Here is a 23,402-nt window from a genome sequence, read left to right on the forward strand (position 1 = left end):
TTACTCTTTCCCATTTCCCAGTTTTATTCATCTCTGTCAAAACCAATTTTACAAAGAAACAATTCACCTTAAAGTCAGACAAACATTTCTGGTTTTGAAAATATTGAGGAAACGTCCAGAGAAGGGAAGGTATCGAACATTTATGCAAAACAAAAAAGATTACGTGAAGGGTAAATAACAAATTAATCTCAATTATACCTCAGTATCTGTAAGTAGTGCACTTTAAATCACACCGAGCCCAAATGTGCCGTACACAGCAATAAAAAACTACCTCAACTTCATCCCACAGTTTCTGATGTTTTTCAGTTAAGCGTTGTAAATATATAGATTTGACACAAACATCAAGAAGTTAAATAAAATTGATGGAGTTATGTGGGGGGGTTTTTTGTTGTTGTTTTTTTAAAGAAAGCCGAAAAAGTTGATGGACCTGGACAAAAAACACCAAGAAATACAAAAAGAAATGTTTTAAGAGCAGACCCAACCTTTTTTGTTCTACGGCTTGTACCAAAAATTTGATTTTAAAATCAGCAGAAGTGGAAATGCTTTCCAAAGCTTATTATACTCAAAACTACTAGCCAGATACACATATAGCACTTTATGGAAAATATGATGGTGCCTTTAGCTTAATTTAGCTTAGCTTAGCTTTACTTAGCTTAGCACGGTTAGCTAAGTTAACTGCTGATCATGTCATTTTCTGTTTGTTTCCAAAAAACCCAGCTTTCCTTTTAAAACACTTGGAATATAGGTGGCATGTTGACTGATATGTTCTTTTTTATACATGGAAAGAAACAAGATAGCTGTTTTCATTGCCAATCACCAGCCAAGAAAACTTTAAACCGATTGCCGAAAACACCCATCTTGTAAATTTTGTGTGTTGCAAAGCCCATATGAATTGAATTAAACTGGAAGCAGAAATACATGACGGACTTACAGTAAATGATACAAAAACTAATTTACAGTACACTTTGAAACATGCAGAAAAAAGAATAGTCCTAGAGTAAGCACAATAGTACAACACAGTTGTATGCACTTTTGCCAGTATATTAAATCATGAAGTTGGCTGCAAGCAAAGAGGAAATAGTGACAGCGGCCAGGCTCAGCCCAGAAGCTCCGGGCAGGCCTGGTGCCACGTTGCACAGGTCTGTGTTGCAGCACGTCTTATTCATGGAGTAGATGGTGGTGTTGGAGGTTTTGGGAAAGTTAATATCTTCAGTCTTGTTGCATTCTGACACTTTAAGACAGCCCTTCATTTTGATTTTCACGGGACCTGTAAAGAGCAAAACCCAAAAATGTTAGTGTCTACAGCTACTGTTAATCAGTCAATCAATTTTAACCTACAAGAAGTGTTTAATAAGGGGCCTTCTTTTACGCAATTAAATCTTTTGTAGTTCATTTTAACTGTTAAGTATTGAGGACTACACACAGGATGCGGCATACCGGCACCACTCTCAAGAACCAATTTGTGTAAATCACGTGCTATTTAGGCTGGAAAAAACCAGTTTGTTATGATGAGTGTAGGTAAACTTCTGAAAAAACCTGTAAGCTTAATTTGGAGGATGATTCAGCTTTTTAAAGGCACTGCACTGTAACCAGGTGTGAAAGAAAACCTTCCACCGTACGGCAACAGACATATTTATTTTTGTAGTTATTCCTCAGCTGCGTCTCAGTTCTACTTTAAACTGCGTCACATTTGCTAAGAAAGAAAAACCCTAACCCTTCCCTAGTCATCTGACTCCATGAAGGTTCAGTGGAGGAATGCAGACCTGAATAAAGAGATTATCTCCTGGTGAGATGTTTTTGATGTGACTGACTCACCTGATACCCCAACACCATTGAAGCAGTGGTCATCGGTTTCACATGTGGTTTTTGAGGTTATGCACAGGCTAAAGAAGCCAAGATCACATTTGTAGCACTGAAGCGCTTGACCTATTAGGTTTGAGGAAACAACGATGGAGATACAGGGAAATAGTAGAAAAGAGGAAAAAGAGAGACAGACAAAAATTATTTCCTGTAAATGAATGTACAGCAGGTTATGCAACGGAATGCAAAAATACAATTAGATCAGTTCAGCATTGTGCAGGAAATCAACAGAAGCATGTAGAAAAAAACAAAACACAATGAATGATGGAAATGGAGGCAGAGACCGTTAACTAGTCTTTGTTATACATTCAAACACTTTGTACTAGCTGTTAAAAAGCTTATGTATAAACCAACAACAAAGCCTGTGATAATGAACTACACAGATATCATCATAAGATGACACTACTTAAAACTAGCTAACAAGCAATTAGCTTTGAGTCTTCATTAAGTTCATCATTAACAGTGATAAACAACAACACACTTTTATCTAAACCTTTCCACTGTAGCTCTGGTTGTGTGTTCAGGATCATTATCCTGCTTGAGATGGTCCATCCCAGTCTCACATGCTATTTTTAAACCTCTAACATGTTTTCTTTAGCTCCATTCATCTTCCTATCATCTCCGACCAGCTTCCCTGTCCATGCTGAAGAAAACCATCCCCACAGCATTATATTGCCACCACCATGCTACACACAGCATTCTGAATGTAAGCAAAAAAGTGTGACCTTGGTCTGTAACAACTGGAGCACCTTCTTCTACCTGTTTTCCACATCTTTTTGGGAAGCTTGGGATCTTGTTTTATAACATACCCCAGCTTCAGAGAGCTCCATAACCTTGTCCTCGACCTGTGCGCTACGTTCGTTCTTCTTTGTGGTGCTGTATGTTCACTAATGTGCTCTAACAGGCCCCTGAGGCCTCCACAGAACAGCTTCATTTATATGGAGATTAGATAACATACAGAGGGTCTTTGATTATGAATTGGGTGATTTCTTAAGGCAGTTTGATGAAGCAGATCTTATTTAGAGGTGTCAGAAAAAAATGGGACAGAAAACAAAAGCACACCTGACTTCTTTTATTTTTTTAAAAAACCTTTCAAACAAACTTTCCATTGATTCTATTGAAAAGAAGCTTTTCTCTCTTGTTAAGGTGGACATTACTGTATGTTTAGCAGCCGGTCTGCCTAAAGAATTAAGCTGCTTCACATTCTGGTTGTTCTTCATTCCATGGAGGAGTTTCATCCTCCAGGTAACTGGAGATCAACATCAGCACTGTCAGAGTGATTTATATAGAAACTGAAGCCTCTGTAACCTAACCGGATCATGGAAATGTTTTTTTTTTTAACAATAAAATTTAATTGTGGACGGATTTTCTTACACGCACGCAACATAAAATCCGCTGTTACAGATTTCTAGACCTTTTAAAATAAATAAATAAAAACACAGACGAGAAGAGTAATTAACTTCTCAGCAAACGGTTAAAAAGAAGTTTGAGATTTTGCTTGAAAAATCAAAGGTATGTTGACCAGATTTGGCAAATAAAAGATGTAAACCTGCACTAATGAGCTCTGAGTGATACTTGGTTTGGGATTTCCCAAGAGAATGCATTTCCTTGATGGATTTGTTACAAATGATGACAGATTTAGAAACAGGAAGCAATGAGACTATCCAGCATTAAAATACACTAAAAGCTGGAATATAAAAAAATATTACACCCTAAAGTATTAAACTTTTTTAATCACAGAATATATTGAGAAGTAATTCATCTGGATCCAGGTTTTGGTAAAGCTACCTTGATTTTCAGTGTATCCAAACGTTTGACATTATTTTAGTTTGAAAGTGACACATTTACTGTTTGTTTGCTTAATTCCTGCTCCCTGAGGTAAAATAGATGGTCTCACAGATGCAACTGTAAAAATCATTTTGTGGTTGAATCATGGGAGACTGAGGTAGCTACAGATTATTTTTTAATGACAAGCAAACTGTTATATGTATGAAGTCTGTGTAACTGGGGACATTATATTACAATTTCTCTTGATGTTCTTACAAAAAAGGGTGTTTTTCATGCTAAAAAGTTATAACATTTATGATTAGTTTCACTTTCCCTTGAGATTTTACTTAAATGTTTTAGATTTAGACAGAATTATAAATTTAAGTTCATCTCAATGAGATATTATGCTAACATGGATTAAACTGGTTCTATTGCGAGGAAAAAGTAGGTAGAAGGTTGCAGATGCTGCTTTCAGATTCATGCAATGGCCTTTGTAAAGACAATACAAGCTAATTTTATCTCACTTCTACACATTTGAGTCCAGACTATGCAGATGCAAAATCACAATGCTATCTTTGTAATGATAAAAGGTTAAATTTGTTGTTTGACTGTAAAAAATAAAAAGAACCAGACTATAAATGGAATGAAAAAAAGCTTTTTGCTTGGGCTACTTAACTTACTTTAAATAAAATAATTGTATATTTGATAGTCACCACCATGTGATATAGATCAGAAAACAGCTGAATAAACTGTCAATATAATCTGAAACTCTTTAATTACAAACTAAATTAAAGCATTATTACAGGCAGGTTTGTTTGTTTTATTCAGTGTTTGTTTTCACTGAGACTCGCAGCCATTTTAAACTGGTCACTATGTTTGCAGCCATGTTTGAAGCACTGTGTGCATGACTCACAGCAAGCACTGACTGCTGGTTTTACGACCAGTTGGCCCAGTGTTCACCTGACCATCTAGTTAGAGCTGTTTTGGAAAGTACAGACGTCATTAAACAAAAAGGTAACAGGATGTTTTACATTTTGTTCGTACTCTGTGATTTGTAAAGGCACCAGACCCCTTGTATAAGGAATGGTAAATGGAAATACATTGTGCAAATACCAATGTTTTTTATTTTTTAAATAAAGGTATGTTCCCAGTACCTTCCAGATTGCAGTGACCCATATTTTTTTATTAACAACTCAGAAAGTTGTAGAAAAATAAACATATATCAACCTGAAAAATGATGTCATACTTTGGTAGTTGATTTAGTCTAGAAACACTGTTATAACCTTTCTTTACTGATACCACTGTGGTGCTCAGGCTCCTAGCTGTGGCACTTGAAACAAATAATTAGTATGATGAATTTAAATGGTGTAAGATGAACTGCTTTGGCAAACTAATAAGCTGAGATCACCAAAAACATGAATGTTTGAGCACATCATGATCCTGGTGCTTAATGGGAACAACTGGAAAGTAAAACATAGTGAAGTGATACTTAACACTTTAGATAAGGTTGTTTAAATAAATATGTAGGTCTGGTATGATGCTGGTCCAACTTCATACCACTGATGAGACAAAGATATAACGCACTTTAAGTGGAACTACATTAAAAGTAAATTTTTTTGTGAAGAACTTGGCACCTAGATATTTATCACATAGTTTAGGGGCCAGTTTTACAGCTGTAAGAAATAGAAATGTTTTATTCCTGAAAAGATGGAGCTTATGTTCTGTGTTTTATCATCAGGCATAATGAGTCAGGTCTTTGAAACATGTAAAAGGTCTAAGAACAAATTAACTGAGACAAACTCAATATATACAAAAATAGATCCTGTTCAAAACATCAGTGAGGTTTTATCTGTTACAATGTAGGCTTAAAATACATTGTATTAAATTCTCTTACTGCAGAAAAAGTTTTAAACAACTCCAAGTTTTGGTATTTTTTCCTTTCATTGAGCCAGAATTTTTTGTCATCTTCTAACCTGTTCCTGATCAATAACAGTTCCTCAGCCTTTCTGGAGGACTTTCAAAATTTTTCTTTGGACCTTGGCTAATTTTTCACTAGTTTTTAGTTCTGTTCTTTCACCTGACCTGCAAAAAAAAAGAGAAAACTGAAAATGCTCTTTAAATGGTCAGGTACAGAACAGGAAATGAGTGAAGAAGTAGCAGATCAATCAAATAGATTGAATACTTGCTGAACTGTTGGTCAGGATCAATTTGAAAGATCAGGAAACCTGACTCCTTGGAAGCCAAATATAAAGATCTGGGACACCTGGGACGATGTTTTCTATCAAACCTCACTGACCAATAAATACTTTCATTTTTATGGTTGCCATTTTTCCACCTAGTAAATCTTCCTCTTTTCTTCTGTGATAATTTGATCAAATTTCTGAGGGTTACTGAAATCCTTTGCATTTAAAAGTTGAAGTACATCCATGCTTTTGTAAAGGGATTTGATTCACACCTTGCCCTGCCAGTTTCGGTTACTCCCAAGCTTTTGACAGTCTCTGCATCCGATTCCTCTTTCTCCTTCTAATGCTTCTAAATGCTTCACATTTATAAATGGAAGACATTCTGATCTTATAAAAGTTACGATTTCGCCACACAGTAGAATATATTTTATAGAGTTAGTGACTCCAGTTAGCTAACTTTTCATTTTTACTTTCATTGTACTCTACCACAATTAGGATTGTATTTCTCTGCATGCCTTTGAGTCCAAATGTGGTTTAATGTGAATCATTTATAATTGAGAAATGGAGGACTAATGATGTGTGTTTTTCCAATATTATTGTAGTAATAAAAATCTGAAAAGTGTGGTTTATATTCGGCCTCCCTGAATCAGTACTTCGCTGGAGGTGTTTTGGGGTGTGTCTATCGGCCTTTCACATGTGGAAACTGAAGATTTTTCACAATTGTCTTTGCAAAATAGCTAAATTTTTGCTCAATTGGATGGAAAGCATCTGTGAACATCAAATCATCAAAGAGTTTCAGTTGAGTTTACATATGATCTTTGAGTTTATGGGAAGATAGATGGAGCTAAATAGAGGCCTGTCAAAGATCATATCTAAACTCAACTGAAACTCTGAGATTTAATGTTCACAGATGCTTTCCATTGAGCAAAAATGTAGCTATTTTGCAAAGATGTTTGAGAAAGTCTTCAGTTTCCACTTTCCTTTCCTAACATCCCCACTACATGATGCTGCCACTAAGGGGACAATATTTTCAGGGTGATGTACAGACTTAGTTCTCTGCCACACATAGCATTTTTAATAATGTTTCTATTTTTTTTTTTTTTTTTGCCATACCTGCACAAACGGCAGATTTGTGGAAAGTTGTCCTGTCAACAGACTCTCTTACTTGAGCTGTGGATCTCAGAGTTACCAGGGGTCTTTTTGTTGATTTGTTGTTTCCTTGATAGCCATGTCTTGGCAGGTTGTGCCATACATTATTTTAAAACCATGTATTTCAGTATTTTCCCTCCGCTACTTTGTGTCGGTTTATTACATAAAATCCCTATAAAACATCCTGAAATTTATGGTTTTAAGGTAATAAACTGTAAAAACGTTAAAGGGATATTAATACTTTCGAAAGGCTCTGTTTCTGGATATGAATTTGCCTAGTAAAATGCCCTGATATGACCTTCATTATAATTTGGTGCTATGTAACTTCTATTTCAGGCCTAGTAAAGAGACTACACCTTTTCAGTTTAGATTTACATTTGTCATTGTTGCCCTTATAATTTCTATTTTCTGTCTGAAATTCAAAGAGAAAAACCCCTGTGACCTAAGGAGTTAAAGAAAGTTGTAGAAAAACAAAGTGTCAGGTGTATTCTTGTTGCTGACAAAGTGTCAGGTGTTTTCTCGTTGCTGCCATGCCTAAAAACCCAATACCTCACCGCTTTGCAATGCAGTCAGACGGTCGGCATGCCTCACCCTCAGTCTACCGTTGCCTAAAATCCAGTCAGACCTGATCCATGCCTTTGTGTCATTTGGATGAGTACAAGCATGCTCTGACGCAAAAAGGGTTTGTTCCTTTTTAGACTTTTTTCAATCACACCTTAGTATGGGGTACATATTTAGCATGGAGTGGCTTCAAGCTGAAATTAGAGGAAAGATAAAAATGGTATCTTGTATCAGCTTGTTTGTTTCCTGCAGGCAAAGTGTGTCACCACATAACTGGTGGTCTTTACCTGGTTTTTACAGGTTAGATTGCAGCAGAGACAGGTACCTCCACGTTTCCTTAAAGAACAACAGAGCAGGAAGTATCTGAACATATATTACTGACGTTTATAACCTTTACTGGAAACCTATACTCGCACTGAGATGGTAGGACAGCAAGTAAGACGCAGTTCTGTCTATTTAAAACATTAACTGATGAAAACACCTGAAAACAGCCCTGTCTATTATATCTATTTTTCAAAATCCTCCTCACCTCCTGTAGAGCACTGACGTAGCTGCAAAGAAGATTTAATTATCTTTAGACATTACTGGAAAATTCCTACGTCACTTCCAGCATCATCTTATCTCCATGTGCAGGAAGAGACATTCCCATAGATAAAGATGTCCTAAATTAGCAAAGGGGGTTGGACAAATTCTCATCTACACTTCGGTTTTGTTTTGAGTTTTTTTTGCCCAAAGGCTTTTTTAAAAACTGCATCTTGACAAAACAAAGCAGCTAATAACCCTTACTTTAAGGCAGCTAGAGTTTTTTCTGGTACATATTGTTTGTGTTTTATAAGTTGTAAACATAAGTTTCATAACATTGACAGGCCTGAATCTGCCCACGTAATAACTCATACAGGTCATTCTCAAAATATTAGCATATTGTGATAAAGTTCATTATTTTCCATAATGTCATGATGAAAATTTAACATTCATATATTTTAGATTCATTGCACACTAACTGAAATATTTCAGGTATTTTATTGTCTTAATACGGATGATTTTGGCATACAGCTCATGAAAACCCAAAATTCCTATCTCACAAAATTAGCATATTATTAAAAGGGTCTCTAAACGAGCTATGAACCTAATCATCTGAATCAACGAGTTAACTCTAAACACCTTCAAAAGATTCCTGAGGCCTTTAAAACTCCCAGCCTGGTTCATCACTCAAAACCCCAATCATGGGTAAGACTGCCGACCTGACTGCTGTCCAGAAGGCCACTATTGACACCCTCAAGCAAGAGGGTAAGACACAGAAAGACATTTCTGAACGAATAGGCTGTTCCCAGAGTGCTGTATCAAGGCACCTCAGTGGGAAGTCTGTGGGAAGGAAAAAGTGTGGCAGAAAACGCTGCACAACGAGAAGAGGTGACCGGACCCTGAGGAAGATTGTGGAGAAGGGCCGATTCCAGACCTTGGGGGACCTGCGGAAGCAGTGGACTGAGTCTGGAGTAGAAACATCCAGAGCCACCGTGCACAGGCGTGTGCAGGAAATGGGCTACAGGTGCCGCATTCCCCAGGTCAAGCCACTTTTGAACCAGAAACAGCGGCAGAAGCGCCTGACCTGGGCTACAGAGAAGCAGCACTGGACTGTTGCTCAGTGGTCCAAAGTACTTTTTTCGGATGAAAGCAAATTCTGCATGTCATTCTGAAATCAAGGTGCCAGAGTCCGGAGGAAGACTGGGGAGAAGGAAATGCCAAAATGCCAGAAGTCCAGTTTCAAGTACCCACAGTCAGTGATGGTCTGGGGTGCCGTGTCAGCTGCTGGTGTTGGTCCACTGTGTTTTATCAAGGGCAGGGTCAATGCAGCTAGCTATCAGGAGATTTTGGAGCACTTCATGCTTCCATCTACTGAAAAGCTTTATGGAGTTGAAGATTTCATTTTTCAGCACGACCTGACACCTGCTCACAGTGCCAAAACCACTGGTAAATGGTTTACTGACCATGGTATCACTGTGCTCAATTGGCCTGCCAACTCTCCTGACCTGAACCCCATAGAGAATCTGTGGGATATTGTGAAGAGAACGTTGAGAGACTCAAGACCCAACACTCTGGATGAGCTAAAGGCCGCTATCGAAGCATCCTGGGCCTCCATAAGACCTCAGCAGTGCCACAGGCTGATTGCCTCCATGCCACGCCGCATTGAAGCAGTCATTTCTGCCAAAGGATTCCCGACCAAGTATTGAGTGCATAACTGTACATGATTATTTGAAGGTTGACGTTTTTTGTATTAAAAACACTTTTCTTTTATTGGTCGGATGAAATATGCTAATTTTGTGAGATAGGAATTTTGGGTTTTCATGAGCTGTATGCCAAAATCATCCGTATTAAGACAATAAAAGACCTGAAATATTTCAGTTAGTGTGCAATGAATCTAAAATATATGAATGTTAAATTTTCATCATGACATTATGGAAAATAATGAACTTTATCACAAAATGCTAATATTTTGAGAAGGGCCTGTAAATATTCCACACATGATTATAGAACCAGCAGAGAATTGAACCATCCTCATTAACTGTTTTTACGCTGCTCAATGACAAGTCATTCTTCATGTTGTCCCCATTTAAATTTACATATAGTGTTTCTGTTAAGTGTATCTTTTTTTTAGCTTGCAGTTCCTTAAACACTAAATCGAGAGTACGACAGCCATATATACATCTCCACAAGTAACCTGGCTGGTGTTTCTGGCCTTGGCTCAGCAGGTTTCCCTCACATTTCCAGTAGAGGAGTTTCTCTGTAAAAGCTAAACAACAGTTTTCCACTGGTAGATAATCTTTCTCTCAGAAAACAACAAACTATGTTATAACACCGTCCAGATCCATGGGTTGCTTCTCTGTCGGCATTATGTTAACAATCACCAACAGGCTTTCTACCAGCAGACTGAAAACTTCTGCTTTTATAAAGGTGGTCACACTTACTGATGATCAGGTACATTTGATTAGCAGCACCTGGCAACTTTACATTGTAAATCCTATGGAGGCAGCATGGGTGTAGTTAGTTTTTTCACAGATACTTCTCTATTATGGCTTCATGTTTGTTTAACAGATGATGATGGAGTGTACCTTTGTAAACTTAAGTTTGGATTAAAATAATCTTAGAACCTGGTAAAAATCTGAAAATGTATATAATAAAGCCCTAAAATTGGCAGAGGGTGTACTTTCTTTTAGCCGGGGCTGTGCATAGAGAGAACTCTCCTTCTGCCTCCATCAAGTGTTTTGAACAAGGAGACTTTTTTTATACCAGGTGTGGCAGCAAGCAAGCAAAAGAGCCCCTTGGGGTTTTTTCGGTCTTATACTGCCCCCTACTGCTCTTTCTACAGAACTCCATGCATCGAAACTTAAATTAAACCTTTAGCGAAGGATCTGTAGAAGACACTTAAATTAAATAAATTAACGCAGAGACAGATTACCTTCTTCACTCTTGATAAAACTAAGACAAGTAACTAAGAGGATAATAAAGGTGATTAGGTAAAATTGCAGCTTTCATCTTGATGATAATTTAATCTACATTTAGACAGCATGTCTTCTTGGGACACATCAGCACGGGACCTTGTGCTGATATATGGCATTGAGTGTAAAGACATAATATTTTCTCATAACCCTGTCCTGTCTGACAATTTCTTAATACTTTTAAAGAATCTGTTCCACTTTTAATTTCCTCATTATCACTGAAAAGCACAGTGGAGGGCAATAATTCTGTTTCTTCCCCTTCACAAATGTATTCTTTTGTTCATAGTGTTACTTCATCATTGCGTGGTGCATTAGACAATGCAGCCCCCTTGAAAAAGAAGGTAATTATTCATAGGAGGCTCCTTGGTTTAATTCAGAGCTGCATACTTTAAAGCACAATGTTAGAAAATTGGAGAGAAAATGGCACTCTACACACCTAGAGAATTCCTACTTAATCTGGAAAAATAGCCTACTGTTGTATAAAAAGACACTTCACCAAGCTAGAACAGCTTATTTCTCATCATTAATAGAAGAGAACAAGAATAATCCTAGGTTTCTCTTTAGTACAGTTGCTAAACTTACACACAGTCATAGCTCTGTTGAGCCATCCATTCCCTTAGCTCTCAGCAGTCATGACTTTATGGGATTCTTCTTAAATAAAATTGATTCTATTAAAAATAAAATCTTTGACATACTCCTGAAGATGATTACTTCATCCTCAGCAAGTGAGACAACATTGGAAATAACTGCAGAACCTGATTTGTGTTTGGACTGTTTTGATCCTGTGGAGCTTCCTGAGTTATCAGAAATATTAGCTTCATCTAAACCTTCAACTTGTATGTTAGACCCAATCCCAACCAAATTATTTAAGGAAGTGTTTCCTCTGATTACCAGCCCCATTTTAGATATGATTAATCTATCTTTAGTAAATGGATCAGAACCACAGGCTTTTAAGTTAGCTGTAATTAAACCTTTACTTAAGAAACCTTCGCTTGATCGAGATGACTTGAAAAATTACAGACCTAAATCCAATCTTCCATTCTTATCTAAAATTCTTGAGAAAATAGTTGCTAATCAAATGTGTGAGCATTTACACAGCTATGATCTGTTTGAAGAGTTTCTGTCAGGGTTCAGAGCTCATCATAGCACTGAAACAGCTCTGCTGAAAGTCACTAATTATATTCTTATGGCCTCAGATAATGGACTTGTGTCTGTTCTGGTTCTGTTAGATCTCAGTGCTGCATTTGATACAGTCGACCATAATATTCTCTTAGAAAGGCTGGAATATGTTGTAGGGATCAGGAGAACAGCGCTAGGCTGGTTTAAATCTTATCTGTCTGACAGATTCCAGTTTGTTCATGTAAATTATAAATCATCTTTAAACTCCAGGGTTAATTGTGGAGTACCACAGGGTTCAGTACTTGGGCCAATTTTCTTTACTATATATGTGCTTCCAATAGGTCAAATTATCAGGCAGCATGGGATACATTTTCACTGTTACACTGATGATACTCAGCTTTACTTATCCATAAATCCTGATGAACCCAACCAGTTAGATAGACTACAAGCATGTCTTGAAGATATAAAAACTTGGATGACTTTAAATTTTCTGCTTCTAAATTCAGACAAGACAGAAGTTGTCTTTGGACCGGAGTCTTTCATCTCCAGAACACTGCCAAAATTAGAAATATCCATATAGGAGTGATGCTGAAAAACTAGTCCATGCATTTGTTGCTTCAAGGCTGGACTATTGTAATTCTTTACTATCAGGATGTCCACAAAATGCAATTAAAAGCCTTCAGCTGATTCAAAATGCTGCAGCAACAGTTCTGATGAAAATTAAAAAGATAGATCATATTTCTCCTATTTTAGCTTTCCTTCATTGGCTCCCTGTTAAATCCAGAATAGAATTTAAAATTCTCCTCCTCACATATAAAGCCCTTAATGATCTAGCTCCATCATACATCAGATATCTGATTGGTCCATACGTTCCTAACAGAGCACTTTGTTCTCAGACTGCAGGTTTACTGGTGGTTCCTAGAGTCTCTAGAAGTAGAATGGGAGGCAGATCCTTTAGTTATCAGGCTCCTCTCCTGTGGAACCAGCTCCCAGTTTTAGTCCGTGAGGCAGACACCCTGTCTACTTTTAAGGCTAGGCTTAAAACTTTCCTTTTTGATAAAGCTTATAGTTTGAGTGGCTTAGGTTATCCTGAGTTGGTTGGAGTAAGGGGGAGTCAGGTTTAGCCTAAACCGGCTCAGTTATGGTTGAGGTGCAAACACACCCTCCATTTCTGCTACCTGTATGACCTCTTCTCTTTTCCAATGGTTATAATCAGTTTGACAGAGAGAGGTATCCCAATCCTTGTGGTTTTTAGTATAACAATGACCATCAGTGGGACCCTTTATGAGGTTCCTTGAGACGACATTGTTGTAAATAAGCGCCGTTTAACTAAATAATCTGAACTGAAACTATCTGTGTAGTTATGCTGCTATAGGCTTAGGCTGCTGGAGGACATAATGACCACTTTCACCCTCTTCGCTACATTCTCACACTACTCTCCAATTTTGTATTATTTGCTGTTATTTCAGCTTTTAACTTTGTTCTCTCTTTTCTCTTCCTAGAAGCTACACCTGGCCTGGCTCTGTGTCTGCCTGTGACACCTTTCTGGAGAGGGGAATCGTCCGAGCTTCTGCTGGTAACAACTTAATGCTCACCTTCTACAGATGATCCACATGACCCTGTCTTTCAGTGTTTAATCCTTTCTCTATCCTAGACATGGCGATTGACTGAGCTTCTACTGTGACTAACTCTATGTGCTCTCTTTCAGACTCTAACCTTGAAAACTGGCTCAGAGTTTATCTGTTCTTTCTTTCTAGATGAAACAACTAAAGGAGCTACATCCATTAACATTTACTTTTCCTTCCCATAGAAAGTACTCCTGGATCAGTGCTTCTTTGTTCTCTTTGTGTCTCTGCTCTGTTCTCTCAAACCCCCAGTTGGTCGTGGCAGATGGCCGCTCACACTGAGCCTGGTTCTGGTTCTGCTGGAGGTTTCTTTCTGTTACAAGGGAGTTTTTCCTCTCCACTGTCGCTACATGCATGCTCAGTATGAGGGATTGCTGCAAAGTCAATGCCAGTGACTGTCCACTGTCTCTACATGCTCATCCAGGAGGAGGGAATGCTGCAAGTCACTGACTGGATGCAATCTGCTGGGTTTCCTTAGATAGAAAAATGTTTTATCCAATTTGAATAAATAACTAACTCTGACTGCACTGTTCAATAGTTAGGATTAATTGGAATGTAAAGGGGTTGGACAATGAAACCGAAACACCTGTCATTTTAGTGTGGGAGGTTTCATGGCTAAATTGGACCAGCCTGGTAGCCAGTCTTCATTTATTGCACATTGCACCAGTAAGAGCAGAGTGTGAAGGTTCAATTAGCAGGGTAAGAGCACAGTTTTGCTCAAAATATTGAAATGCACACAACATTAAGGGTGACATACCAGAGTTCAAACGAGGACAAATTGTTGATGCACGTCTTGCTGGCGCATCTGTGACCAAGACAGCAAGTCTTTGTGATGTATCAAGAGCCACGGTATCCAGGGTAATGTCAGCATACCACCAAGAAGGACGAACCACATCCAACAGGATTAACTGTGGACGCAAGAGGAAGCTGTCTGAAAGGGATATTCGGGTGCTAACCCGGATTGTATCCAAAACACATAAAACCACGGCTGCCCAAATCACGGCAGAATTAAATGTGCTCCTCAACTCTCCTGTTTCCACCAGAACTGTCCGTCGGGAGCTCCACAGGGTCAATATACACGGCCAGGCTGCATAGCCAAACCTTTGGTCACTCATGCCAATGCCAAACGTCGGTTTCAATGGTGCAAGGAGCGCAAATCTTGGGCTGTGGACAATGTGAAACATGTATTGTTCTCTGATGAGTCCACCTTTACTGTTTTCCCCACATCTGGGAGAGTTACGGTGTGGAGAAGCTCCAAAGAAGCATACCACCCAGACTGTTGCATGCCCAGAGTGAAGCATGGGGGTGGATCAGTGATGGTTTGGGCTGCCATATCATGGCATTCCCTTGGCCCAATACTTGTGCTAGATGGGCGCGTCACTGCCAAGGACTACCGAACCATTCTTGAGGACCATGTGCATCCAATGGTTCAAACATTGTATCCTGAAGGCGGTGCCGTGTATCAGGATGACAATGCACCAATACACACAGCAAGACTGGTGAAAGATTGGTCTGATGAACATGAAAGTGAAGTTGAACATCTCCCATGGCCTGCACAGTCACCAGATCTAAATATTATTGAGCCACTTTGGGGTGTTTTGGAGGAGCGTGTCAGGAAACGTTTTCCTCCACCAGTATCACGTAGTGACCTGGCCACTATCCTGCAAGAAGAATGGCTTAAAATCCCTCTGACCACTGTGCAGGACTTGTATATGTCATTCCCAAGATGAATTGATGCTGTATTGGCTGCAAAAGGAGGCCCTACACCATACTAATAAATTATTGTGGTCTAAAACCAGGTGTTTCAGTTTCATTGTCCAACCCCTGTGTGTACCTGACTTTTGTGAAGTGCCTTGAGACAACATGTGCTGTGAATTGGCGCTATATAAATAAAACTGAACTGAAATTAATTTAAAAAGAGTTTTGAAAAGGATAAGAAGATGTCAGTTAATCCCGAAGGGCATTGGTGTTTTCATGTGCTTAAAATTTTTTGTTTCCAGTTGAGACAAGTATGGTTGTGGGCATTAACATTTCTTTGACATGAGCACATCCCAATGATACCCAGAGGGATCTGAGAGTGGATTAATAAGTTACCAGATCCTCCCATGAAATTAAAAACAAATAAACTAAAAGTATTCCCACAATGAGCCAAAGGATTCAAGAGAATCCTGCCAAGACAGGGAGTCACCCCATGAGTCATATGTCCATGTGTAGATATATTGCACGGGAAGCTTGGCGGTCTAGTCACCATGCAAACAAGTTTCTGATGTGAGATGTTTATGAGGTATCTGAACAAACTGTGTTTTCGAAGCTTCAATTAAGAGGAAATAGTTATGTGTCCATTGCATTTTCAAACATTTGGAATTATGTAGCTGGACAAATTGTAAAAAAAACTTTTCACCAGAAATGTTTTTCCCATCTGTCTTGAAAGAGTTCCCGAGGCAGCAATAAAGATTAAGACAAACCAGTGAAGGAGAAGGTATGTATATATAAGTGTATATATATCAAAATACTTTTTTCCTTATTTGATTTGAATAGGATGTACATATAGAACTCAAATGTAGGCATCCTTTGAAAAAGCGTCAATGGAGTGTTAATTGGGGATTGCTGTGCAAACATGTACACACTCCCTTTAAAGTGCAAGCCTTTTGAGGCTTAGGAAATATAAATGATGACAACCTATTTCAATATTTAATGTGACATATATCCAGCACAGAAAGAGCCCTGCTCATCACCCAAAAACAACAACATGCCCTTGGTAAAATATGGCAGTGGCAGCATCATGCTCTGGGGTTTTTGACAAGGTAGATAGAAATATCAGCATTTCCAAATACCTGTCAGTTTTTGAAACTTGGAAAATCTGTGGGCTCACCTGAAGAGGAATTACATCTGACAGATTTGGTGAACTATTTATTAGATTTGTTTGTTATGAGATAATTTGTACAGGATATTTGAAGTTGAAAAGGTTTTAATGATTTAAGACAACACTGAAATTTTAACATAGGTCTGTATGGTGCTTTATGATAGAAAAACACATTTTACTGCAACCAACAAAGCAGCAACAAGCTACACTGCTCAAAAAATAAAGGGAACACTGAAATAACACATCCTAGATGTGAATGAATGAAATATTCTCATTGAATACTTTGTTCTGTACAAAGTTGAATGTGCTGACAACAAAATCACACAAAAATCATCAATGGAAATCAAATGTATTAACCAATGGAGGCCTGGATTTGGAGTCACACACAAATTTAAAGAGGAAAAAAACACTACAGGCTGATCCAACTTTGATGTAATGTCCTTAAAACAAGTCAAAATGAGGCTCAGTATTGTGTGTGGCCTCCATGTGTCTGTATGACCCCCCTACAACACCTGGTCATGCTCCTGATGAGACGGTGGATGGTCTCCTGAGGGATCTCCTCCCAGACCTGGACTAAAGCATCCGCCAACTCCTGGACAGTCTGTGGTGCAACGTGACGTTGGTGGATGGAGACATGATGTCCCAGATGTGCTCAATCAGATTCAGGTCTGGGGAACGGGCAGGCCAGTCCATAGCTTCAATGTCTTCATCTTGCAGGAGCTGCTGACACACTCCAGCCACATGAGGTCTAGCATTGTCCTGCATTAGGAGGAACCCAGGACCAACCACACCAGCATATGGTCTCACAAGGGGTCTGAGGATCTCATCTCGGTACCTAATGACAGTCAGGCTACCTCTGGTGAGCACATGGACGGCCACACGGCCCTCCAAAGAAATGCCACCCCACACCATTACTGACCCACTGCCAAACCGGTCATGCTGAAGGATGTTGCAGGCAGCAGATCTCTCTCCACGGTGTCTCCAGACTCTGTCACGTCTGTCACATGTGTTCAGTGTGAACCTGCTTTCATCTGTGAAGAGCACAGGGCGCCAGTGGTGAATTTGCCAATCCTGGTGTTCTCTGGCAAATGCCAAGCGTCCTGCACGATGTTGGGCTGTGAGCACAATCCCCATTTGTGGACATCGGGCCCTCATACCATCCTCATGGAGTCGGTTTCTAACCGTTTGTGCAGACACATGCACATTTGTGGCCTGCTGGAGGTCATTTTGCAGGGCTCTGGCAGTGCTCCTCCTGTTCCTCCTTGCACAAAGGTGGAGGTAGCGGTCCTGCTGCTGGGTTGTTGCCCTCCTACGGCCTCCTCCACGTCTCCTGGTGTACTGGCCTGTCTCCTGGTAGCGCCTCCAGGTTCTGGACACTACGCTGACAGACACAGCAAACCTTCTTGCCACAGCTTCCATTGATGTGCCATCCTGGATGAGCTGCACTACCTGAGCCACTTGTGTGGGTTGTAGAGTCCGTCTCATGCTACCACGAGTGTGAAAGCACCACCAACATTCAAAAGTGACCAAAACATCAGCCAGAAAGCATCGGTACTGAGAAGTGGTCTGTGGTCCCCACCTGCAGAACCACTCCTTTATTGAGTGTCTTGCTAATCACCAAAGATTTCCCCCTGTTGTCTTTTCCATTTGCACAACAAGATGTGAAATTGATTGTCAATCAGTGTTGCTTCCTAAGTGGACAGTTTGATTTCACAGAAGTTTGATTTACTTGGAGTTATACTGTGTTGTTTAAGTGTTCCCTTTATTTTTTTGAGCAGTGTAAATCATTTCATATTAAAAACAAGTAACAAGTAATTAAATTATTGTTTTGACAAGTACAGCCAAGGCTTCCAAAAATCAGTTACTAGATCAACAGCCACCTTGTTTCCTTTTTCCTACTCTGGAAAAGCAGTTACATAACAGCTTAAAAGTGGAGGTGAAACTTTGTGTTTATGTTTTCTGGCAGTTATTGCTTGGGGAAAGCTCTCAGTAGCCTGGGCCATGTTAGTTTCTATAGCGAACTAGACCAACCTCTGAAATCATCCACCTTCTAAACACACTGATCCCTCCTGATCACTTCTGTCACCTCATATATCATTATCTGCATTTGCGATTCAATCTTCTGTCAAAATATATATTTAGGCTAAGCAATGTGGGAATGAGGTCATGTTATCAGCTGGCAGAAATGATAGTGATATAATTACCATTTCTTAGGGTGCGGTCTGATGTAGGAGTACCAATCTACATGGTTGAAGAAATCCCAATGACAAAGGAATAGCAGGTCTCAAATCACAAGACAGAGGACAAATGACCCAGTTTGAAGTGCCTCGATGTGTGTATAATTTGAAACCATTGAAAAGACAATTTTTACAAGGTGCAGAATTACTCGGGCTAGAGATAGCAAGTTGAGACATGATTCAGTCTTTTTAAAGAATGTGGAAAAAAACTACAACTGGCCTCAGAAAACAAATGCCCTGCTTCACCCGACCTGCAATAACGGCATTAAAGTAAAGCCAGCAAAACACAGGTAGTAAACACCATGTTTGGTCAACTGGTTACTCAGTCTGTTTAATAGTCAAAGAAATATATAGAGTTAAACAGATTTTTCATGAATTACCATCTCTGAAGTAAAAAATTACAAATTAGTTATATGTGTAGTTTTGTACATAAATGTATTGTATAGAACTTTGGATTAACAAATGTTTAAAGGCTGTGTTTCAACATTACTATATATTACTGAAGCAACTGGAGAACTGGGTTGGTCTTGCTGTTACAGCACTTGGTAGGTTTGAGTTTTACTGAAAGACTGGGACTTCTTTGTGAGAATAGATAACTTTACATCGAAGCTGACAAAATTCACATGTGGGGTTCCCCAAGGTTCCATCCTGGGGCCCCTCCTATTCAATATCTACATGCTCCCCCTAGCTCAGAGTATTACAAACAACAAGATAAGTTATCATAACTACACAGATGAGACACACCTATTAACTGAAACCTCAGCCTGTAGTCCAATTTTTATTTACTTCTCTATGCTTTCCTTGATCATGCCACTGCAATGTATTTTTTTCATCATGTAAAGCACTTTGAATTGTCTTGTTGCTGAAATGTGCTTTACAAATAAACCTGCCTTGCCTTGCCTTAGCTTTCAGAGAATTCCTTCACTCATGTTCTCATAAAATTTTGTCAAGCATTTTGGTTTACTAAGACTTCAGCCATGTTCTACTTTTTTTTAGCTACTTTAGCTCTTTAACCAGTTAACCATCAATCTCAACAGCATTTAGCTGTTACCTGCCAGGTAAAGGGGCAAACAGTCAGCTGTTAAACTTTAGCTTTCATCCCCTTGACCTTTATTTAATGTGTTTTGTAAAACAGAACTGTGAATTAGGCTAATATGGTTTTATTTAATTTCACAATCAAAATATTGTGAAATTTCCAAATTTTCCATTTTATATGCATATTATTTTCATTTGAATATCAACATTGGGAGACCTTATTTCAGCTTTGGTAAATCTAGTGCTTTTACTGTTAAATAGCCAAGTAAAGGCAAGCAATATATAGTTTAATGTGAGGGAATGGGTAGAAGCTGCAAAACCCAATTCATTCAATTCATGCTAGTCAGCATTATTTTTTTCCATTTATCCTTTGCTGTGTATTAGCCATAAACATTTTATTCTATTGTATTTACCGGAAGGTTCTGCAACAGCTTGCTAGTTTTAGCATGCTAAATGAATTTACGTATATACTTTATTTTGTGATCTTATCCACATAAACTGTATACCTTTATAAAACGTTCCCTAACACTTTACAACATAATTTCAATTGTGTACCTTAATTCAACAGTTTACCTTAGCCCATTTTTAAAGTAAAATTTCCATTTGTGCTAGCAGATCTCAACCAGTTAGCTAGCTAACCAACAGTATTTCCTTTATTTTTTATTTCTTTTGTATTAGTCATGATAACTGCATTGCATTATCTGAAAACTTTCTTTAATGCCTACAAGTGGATGTCGCTCAGTGTCAAAAATGGAAAGTAATGATAGATTAGCACATTTTTATGATTTTGATCCATCTTTTACAAACTTTTTAGCTTTTGATCCACATAACAGTGGTAAGATCCTGACGATTTCTAGTTGAAGTCAACAAAAGTGGCTAACTTAACAAAAAAGCAAAGGCCCAATCAAAACATAAAAGAGTTCCTTGAACTATAGGCATCTTTTCACCCAATTTATGCTAAATGTTTTTATCTCCTGTAAGGTTTATGGTTTGAATATGGTGTTAGCAAGTATTTTACACCACATATACATCAGTCTGCACTCATTCCTCATTGGTGTGTGGAATGAGGGGGCATTTGTCTTTTTGGATGGCTATATCTAGACAACCCACACTCTATGCAATATTGGCTTTATCTGGGGATCTTCTACCTACTTTGTTTATGTTGCCAAAAGCAACTAAAACACTAGGTCACAGAGAGGCTGAACTTGGCTTTTGTGTAACAGTCACATGTTTAGGTAGACAAACAACCCTGCCATCTAAATATGGACTTTTCCAGTCATTAAAACCAATACATTTGTGATCCCATTTAGTCAGTTTCACCAAGAGTAACATGACTGCATAGCAAACAAAGTACCACAGAAAAATCTTTAAAAACATGCCTATTTTTCCCTGCTCTCCGTGACTTAGAGCAGATGATGTTACCTATTTAGCAAAACTTAACAAACCAATAGTTTATTTTTGCCTTCTCCCAGTTTAATAGCAATTCATCTTCTGGCTATTTATTTATTGTCCATTTGACCAATTTTTGGTAAGCTAATGTCACACATTTATAATTTTCCTTGTTATGCAAAACTACAACTCAAGACTCCAGCTTAATTTTTATGATGCAAGAAGAATCAATGAAAATTTCCCCCACCCCTTCCTGTTGTTGTTTATTACCCTGTGAACTGGAAAAGTATTTCACCAACACTCAGAGTCAGCTAGAATGCTCATCCGTTTCACTCCTCAGGCAATGAGGCTACCAAATCACCAGCTACACCCATGAATCATAGAAATTTGCCTTAATTTGAATGCAAAATCATGTACTTTATTAGGTACTCCTGATTGTCACCCAAAACCATCTCTTGGGTTTACAAAGAATAGTCCAAAATTGATAAAACAGCTAGAGAGCGACATGTTGAACATTGAAGCAGATGGGTTAAAGCAGCAAAGCCCACACCTGGTGACCCTCCTGTCAACTTGGAACAGGAAATTAAGACTACAAAGAGTTAGAAAAGTGTTGCCTGGTCCAATTAGTCTATTTTTTTAGCTGCAAAATTAAGACTTTAGGATGAGAATATGGTGGAAATAACAAGAAGCATGAATCCTTCCTGGTTTTGGTCAGTGGTTATACATATACCATTTCTTTGGTTCCAAACACACCAAAAAAGACTTGTCTTTTTTCTTTTATAAACCCTTATGGGACTTAATGAAAGCCATGCCATCTTCATCAGACTGTGTTTAATATTCTTCACAACCACTTTTATTTGCAACAGTTAAATAAATTCATGTTTTAAACAATTAAAAACCAAATCCAGTTATCTGTGTGTGAAATGACCACACCCAGATTGAATCTTTAACGTATTATATTAAAAACAAGCTTGCAAAGACATAGCTTCATATTTAAATTACTGGCTACATTGTCATATTATTTTTTAATCGTTCCCTCTTTTCTGTCTCAAAAAAGAGGAAGACACACCCAGTGAACCTGCAGCGTGAAGCTCTGCGTTCTTTTAACATGCGACAGCCTGCAAACCTGAAGGTGCAAAGTGTCCCAAACAGCCAAAACAAAGTTATGATTTTGAACAAAATCAGTCAGATTAAATCTCAACCGACCTTTAGGTAGAAACAAAACAAGATGAAATAATGCAATAATTTGCTTAAAGGCTATTATTTAATGATGCGACCTTAGAACAAACATAGCTCCTTTTAAAATCTCCAAACTTGTACTGGGGAAAATGTTAGTTAGAAATAACGGCGTTGAAGTATTAGTAAAAATAATAATTCAAAAGTTGAAAAGTTCTCGTTTCTAAATAGAATATGACAGTAGATATGCGCTCTATTAATTGAATTAATTAATTAACCCTCCTTACCGACTGTAAAGCAGAGTCCGACAGCGAGGATCAGAGCAATTCTGTTCATCTTTGAGGAAAAGTCGAGAAGATGGCGACTGACTGCACGGAGAGAAGAGCCTGACTTGTGGGAACCTCAGACCGTTATAATGTTTGTGGAACAGCAAACTTTTTCCGACATGGCTGCATTTATAACCCTCCTACTACTCCCAGACGTCACCCTTATCCAATCAGGGGCGTACTTCAGGCCCATTCACGATGACTGCTGTGGGGTTAACACAGGTAGCTGGGGGGAGTGGAGGCGGAGGGCACCTTACAGAGAACAGGTAGGGAAGGTCCAGGTTCTGCTCAGTCTCTGTGGTTCTTAGCTGCTTCTAAGCGGCATATAATAGATTCATTGTTTAATTGAATTTAAGAAATTCTCACAAAAAGCCCAACAGACTTAATGTTCTTCTTTGGAAAATTTTTGAATTTATTCTGTCGTTCGTTTATATATTCATTATTTGCATGTGTAGGTTATTAGACATTTTTTAGTAAGAATAAGAGGTACAATTTTGAGAATGCATGAATCATTTGCAGTTTGGATAGGGTGGGGTGGACATCTGTTCCAACAGTAACTGGGTGGGACTATGAGGACCAGGTCACCTGTGAGTGCTGTGGGACGAGTAGGAGGCCACG

At 38.6% G+C, this 23,402-nt stretch overlaps 1 protein-coding gene across 1 annotated transcript; it reads right to left on the reverse strand.

The window, feature by feature from the left end:
- Nucleotides 1-22,898, reverse strand: LOC124878902 (lymphocyte antigen 6B-like). Its single transcript, XM_047383085.1, has 3 exons — nt 22,746-22,898; nt 1,816-1,926; nt 1-1,267 (listed from the first exon to the last, which is right to left on the reverse strand). Exons 1-3 carry the CDS (start codon nt 22,792-22,794, stop codon nt 1,044-1,046), a joined length of 384 nt encoding a protein of 127 aa, XP_047239041.1. The 5' UTR covers nt 22,795-22,898; the 3' UTR covers nt 1-1,043.
- Between the last annotated feature and the right edge of the window lie 504 nt (nt 22,899-23,402).

This window comes from Girardinichthys multiradiatus, chromosome 13, assembly GCF_021462225.1.
Source record: "Girardinichthys multiradiatus isolate DD_20200921_A chromosome 13, DD_fGirMul_XY1, whole genome shotgun sequence".
Classification (NCBI taxonomy): domain Eukaryota; kingdom Metazoa; phylum Chordata; class Actinopteri; order Cyprinodontiformes; family Goodeidae; genus Girardinichthys; species Girardinichthys multiradiatus.